The following is a 6025-nucleotide window of genomic DNA, read 5'->3' as shown; positions in this document are numbered from 1 at the left end:
TTATTGACATTTCTTCCTTTCTAATATTCAAGTACATGGATTTGCAGATCCAGGAAACACAATCAGTGGCAAATACTTTCAAAATATCATCATCATCATCATGTTCCCAGTTGATACACACGATTCCACTTAACACCTGAATCCTCCCCCCCTCCCTTCCTGTGCTAAGACACATGGACCTCTTGTAAACATGATACAAATTGATTTTTTTTTCCTTTTTTGATTACAAAAAGTAATCTGGTAGAAAAATATCTTTTTCTTTTATAGGTATTTCTCTTTTTAGGAATATTTACATTGAGTACCTCACAGTAGAATCTGATTTAAAAAGTACATCGTGTAAAATTAACACAAAAAGGTCTCAGAGGGGTAAAAGGCCTTTGGTTTTCATGAAAAATACGAAAACAACGACAAAAGAACCACAAAAAGTCTGTTCACTGTCCTGTGTACAACAACAGTGATGACTGGATTGGTGATTGTTGGGGGGGGCGTCTTGTAGCCAAGATTGTGGGACACCAAATTTCCACAGGTTTTTTGAAAGGGTTCATTCGTCAAAAAGTTCGGAACGGAACAAAAAACAAAACCAAACTGCGGCTACAATCAAGCGTCACTCCTGGGGACGGCAGAACCACACAACCTCCGCTGGGCAAAGTACCCGAGCACGATGAGCAGCATCTCCGAGGTGCTGCTGAGGGCCACGATGAACGGCGCCTGGGACGCGAAGTCGGCCTCGGCCCGGCGAAACGACAACTGCATGACGGCGAGGGCCAGCAGGCTGTTCTGGACGCCCACCTCGATGCTGACCGTCTTCCTCTGCGGCGGGGCCAGGCCGGACAGCTTGGCCAGCACGGCCCCCACCACCAGCCCCAGCAAAGGCACTGTCACCCCGACCGCCACGATCTGGGGCTTGACGTTGGCCAGGATGGACGCGCCCATTTGGTAGGCCATGAAGATGCCCCCAACGATGAGCACGAAGCTGAAGGGGCGTATGAGCGCCAGCAGGACCCGCGTGAGGGCCGGCAGCCGCAGCTTGACCAACATGCCCAGAGAGATGGGGATGGCGATGAACAGGAGGGTCCCGAGGATCTTCACGAATGGAACGTGCAGGGCCGCGTGCACGCCCAGCAGCCGGCCGTACAGGGCCGACGACAAGGGCATGGCCGCTGCCGCCACCACGGTGGAGACCAGGGTCATGGAGATGGCCAGGGTGACGTCCCCCCCCAGCAGCAGGCTGTACAGGTAGCCGCCCCCCCCGCCGGGAGCAGAGCAGGTGATGACCAGGCCCAGGGACAGGGCTTTGGGCAGCGAGGCCAGCTGGGACACACAGTACGCGTACAGGGGCATCACCAGGAACTGGCCCACCACCCCGAGGAGCAGGGGCACGGGGCTCCTGAGGAGACCCCGCAGCACCTCCACCTCCACCTTGCAGCCGAAGGCACACTTGTTGACGAAGATGAGGGGCAGCAAGGCGAACAGCACGGGGTTCTCCGAGAAGTGGGACAGGCCACCACCCGCCTGGATGAGCCGGGTGGCCGGGTCGTCGTTACCCGGCGCCACGATGATGGAGTAGTCCTTCCTCTCCTCGATCAGAACCGGCACCGAGTCCCGGTCCAGGTCCAGCAGCTGGATCTCTAGCTGAGCGGTGCCCGGGAACCCGGAGCGGATGCTGATGATGTAGCTCTTGGCCGGACCCGTGTGGCCGCCGTCCGTCACGTTGAGGATGGAGAGGACCTCCGGGTCCATGGAGCGGACCCTCACCGTCTGCTTCCAGCTCTGGCGGCCCTTCCTGCTGCTGGCCGCGGCGCTCCGGTACTGGCTGGAGATTACAATCACGCCGTTGGTGTTTTCAGGAAACTCGAATTCCTGCGATGAGCCGTCTCCGATCCTGATGTACTTGCTGCTGCTGTCGGCCGTCAGGTTCAGGCTGCTCTGCTCGCTGCTGTCCACTGTCAGGTTCCCGGTGGCCCACACCCGGTCCGCTCCGCCGGTGATCAGGAAGAGACAACAGAGTGTAAATAGCGTCCTCATGTTATTGATTGACAGGGGGTGGAGGGGCGCCGCAGAGACACGCTTCTCCTCCGCCAGCGGCCTCCCCCAGACGGTCACACCGCCCTGTGACAGCGCCGCGCTCAGCTTCTCATTCTAGTCTCCCAGAGAAATCAACAGCAGCGTCGGCGGCCGCTTCCACATCTTGTCTGCTTCTCATGTTCTCACCGCCTTTATACCGGAACCTGAACATCACCCCGCCCCGCCCTGTCCGAGCCGAGCCCAGCTCCACAGCAGCAGCAGCAGCAGCAGCGCCCCCCCCACCCCCCCGGCACACAGGCAGGAAACACCCGCACTCACACACACACTCACACACACACACACACACACACACACAGCTCTCTACCGGCTTCTCCTTTGTCTGCTCGACGCTACCACCTCCGTGTCGACGAACCGAAGCTTCGCCCCGTCCTCCGTGCTCTTGTCTCCGCGGCGGATGGGAACACTGAGCATCGTAGCCCGGCTGCGGTTTGCTTGCGGCTCGGAGCTACTTCAGTCAAGGTAGCCTGAGTCACACACGTACTACTTCCGGTCGCGAAACACCAAAATAAAAGCCCTTGATATATTCTCGAGGAACATTAAAGGGGACATATTCTGCTCATTTCTGCTTCTTGACATGGTACCTTGATGTCTAAAAGTAATGTTAGTAACATGCTTTGGTCAGAAAAACCAAAACACTGAGCACAGCTGGGTTCTCTACACACCAGTTTCACAGCACTGCTCTAAACGGTCGGTTTAGAATCTTCGCTCTGGTAGGAGCAGCTTGTGATGCAATAAGCCTTGTGAAATTAAAACGGCTTGTTAAGAGACACATTTTCTTACTATGGCAGTTTACAAAATATTGACGTAGTTAATACGATTAAAGACGATTAAGGGGTGAAGAGGCACTCCGGATCTGCAAATACACATAGGCTACTAAAACAATGAAAAAGTGAGTTTTGCATAATATGTCCCCTTTAATGGAACTTGAGGTTTTATAATATAAGAACACACATGCAAGGACACACATTTGCTCAGTCTGTAAGTGTTTCTGGATACACAGAAAGTGACAGACCCAACTAAAGACTATCAGTAGGCCTAAACATTTGCATCTGAAACATCTATGATGAACCAAACAAACTAATTTTATCTTTTAACACTCGAAGGCCGTCTTCACAACTTCTACAATCAAGAGGACTTGAAGGAAAGTGTGGCCCACCACAGTCACCACTATGTCCCTGGAAACACTTGTGTTGAAAGTATTTTCAGAGCAGATTGATGAAGTGTCTTACGTGTGTTTCCTTGAATTACAGTGCATTGATCTCTGGGCCACCATAGGATTAACAGGATAAAGTAATATTCCTGGAAAGCCAAATGTCCTCTATGTAACTTAATGTAAAATTCAACTGCCAGTAGGCTACATTGTTGTTTTATATTCTTTCATTTTTACAATTTTCCCTAAAAGCTTGTATGCTGATGTAGGCCTACAGGTTTGTGCGAAATCAGGTAGGCCTATGGTAGTTTAACTTTATCATCAGCTAACATTATAAGGTTTGTGTGTCTTATATGTGATATAATACAAACATTCTGGGTTGACATCCACAATTGGATCAAACAAAAAATAGTATTATTTCCAGCTGCTATCTCTCGTGATGATGTCACTTTCGGTATGATCTTACAAAACAAATATGATGAACTCTGTTGCAATTTAATTCTTTGTCTAGCAAAATTTTTCATCCACAAGAATAGAGTTATGAAGTAATTCCCCAAATGTATTGTCTTCATGTATGAATTTAAATTGTACATGAAATCACTAAAACTTGTAACAGAAATAAAGGCACAGAAACTATATGATAATTTAAAGAATTTTCCCACTGAAATGAATAACTAAAATTGATTTGAATCCCCCTTATGAAATCAATGTTTATTCTATTTTATATTTAATTTATTTTTGATTATTTATTTTGAGATGTTTATTTTAATTTTAATTTTATTTCAACTGCTCTAAATGTATTCTATTGAAGCACTAACGTGTATGTTCCTATTATGAGTTAACTTGCACTAATGTTGAATGATGTTCATCTGGCATTCCCTTGACACTTATGGTAGTACTATGAAAAATGCCAGTATTGTTTATTTTTGTACTTTTTCAATAAAAAAATTTGAGAGAGGAAAAAAAAAAAAAAAGGTTTGTGTCTTGCTTCGTTTGGTTTGTTAAATCCGTTTATTTTTAAATAAAACCTTTATTACTTCCGGTCCCTTCCCTCCCCTAACTCTGGCTAGCTTGACGGAGCCCTCCATTAATCCAGCTGGAGCGGCCCAAAGCGTCAACACCCGTCAGCCAATGAGCAGGGGCGGTCACATGGGAGAGGGAACACCGTGATTAGTATCCACATGGGGGCGTGGGGCGCAGCCAGGGATTATCCATCACTCACAGACACATGGAGACATGTATTTAATTTTCTGAACAAAGGAAAATGGTGGAATGGCTAGAAACTGAAAACACGGTGATGAAGCAGTAAAACAAAACATGTTAACATGTTAAACTCATGCACCCCCCCTGATGATGTGATGTTCATGTTGATGCTCATCTTTCAAAGCCCCACAGTCTTATTGTCTCCTCCTCTGAATGATCCAGTTTAACCAGGTTTTCACTCTCAGTTTCTGGACCCTGCCCATCCATCACTGTGGTATCAATGCACTCACACCTCACAAGCAGTTTCATGTTACAGTAGCTACACACCTGCAGCCAAATAGCCTACACTATTGTTTGCTTGTCATACTGAAACAGCAGCCACAACGGGACAACCTGACACCGCCTCCAACACGAAGGAATTTGTTATCAAAAGGGAATTCCTGTCTGTCAGCATAACCCTGCCTGCAGGCCACGTATTTTTAGAGTAACTCGCATATACATAATAATCATTTTCACTTCGTAACCACTTCCCCAGTGGAGGGTCAGTGAGGTCACCACCAGGTCAGTGTTTTTCCCTTGAGAACACCACCCACCGAGCCAAACTGGATATTAACTATCACTGCTCACTGTGTTAAAAGTCAGTCCTGGGACAGCTTATTCATCATCTATTGTGTTTTCATGAGTTGTGCGTCCTCCTTCTGTCACCATGGCCATGAGTCAAGGCTTCCAGAGAGGGAGGAGTCGGGGGGGAGTCGGGGGAGTCCTCAGTGGAAACATTCAGTGCACTACACACCAAAAACAACCTGCTGGGGTGGCTGCTCCGGCCTCTTCTCTGACATTTCATGGCGTGACAGCCAGTTGTTGGGAGTTGTTGGGCTGTCAGGCATGCACATTTTGTGCCAGGCGCCTGCTGCACTGCTCCCCTCCCTGAGCTGTCTAATTACTTTGCAATGGAATGATAATTTACAACATGATTTACTTCACAAACAGTGAAGGAGGGAGGTGGCAGGAGAAGAGTGACAGAGAGTGAAGAGAGAATCAAAACAGCCCTTCAGTCAAATATTCCATCATTGTCCATCTTCATACTGTGATGGCTGCACTGAGAAATTACTATTACGAGTATTTAGTTTCCTTTTTTCTTTTTCAAGACAAGAAGTTTTTCATACCTTTGTTAATAGTTTTGGCGTGTTCTTGTTCTGAAGAAGGTGGAAGAACACGCCTTGAAAAAGAAAAAAGGAAACTAATTATCACATTCGGACATAATGAACTTTCATAATATACAGGAGTATTTGCTGTGCGTGCTGCAGTCCTGCTGTTTACCCAGGCAACACGGCAACCTGTGTTTACCTCTGTGTGTGAACTCGCTGCATCTCTGTGAATATTCATGAACTGTCTCAGAGCAGTGGTTATGATCTGCCTTGTGTTGTGTTGCAAATGAGACCGTAAGCAGCCATGATGACTAATCCAACAGCACTGTCCTCAAACGCCAATTTAGCAGCGGTCTACACAACGTTACCCTCGGTCAGACGGTTGGGTAACAGCTGGTCACAAACAGGGCCATGGCCTGGATTTTTACAAATACTGAAC

General features: G+C 47.9%; 1 protein-coding gene across 1 annotated transcript; it reads right to left on the bottom strand.

Annotated features, from left to right (window-relative positions):
- Positions 1–2356, bottom strand: slc10a3 (solute carrier family 10 member 3). The gene has a single exon (XM_083972824.1). The coding sequence runs from the start codon at positions 2023–2025 to the stop codon at positions 598–600; it is 1428 nt and encodes a 475-aa protein (XP_083828950.1). The 5' UTR covers positions 2026–2356; the 3' UTR covers positions 1–597.
- Positions 2357–6025: the final 3669 nt, after the last annotated feature.

Source organism: Trachurus trachurus (assembly GCF_905171665.1).
Source record: "Trachurus trachurus genome assembly, chromosome: 6".
Classification (NCBI taxonomy): domain Eukaryota; kingdom Metazoa; phylum Chordata; class Actinopteri; order Carangiformes; family Carangidae; genus Trachurus; species Trachurus trachurus.
The sequence above is the reverse complement of the archived record's forward strand: the minus strand, read 5'-3'. Positions and strand labels throughout refer to the sequence as shown.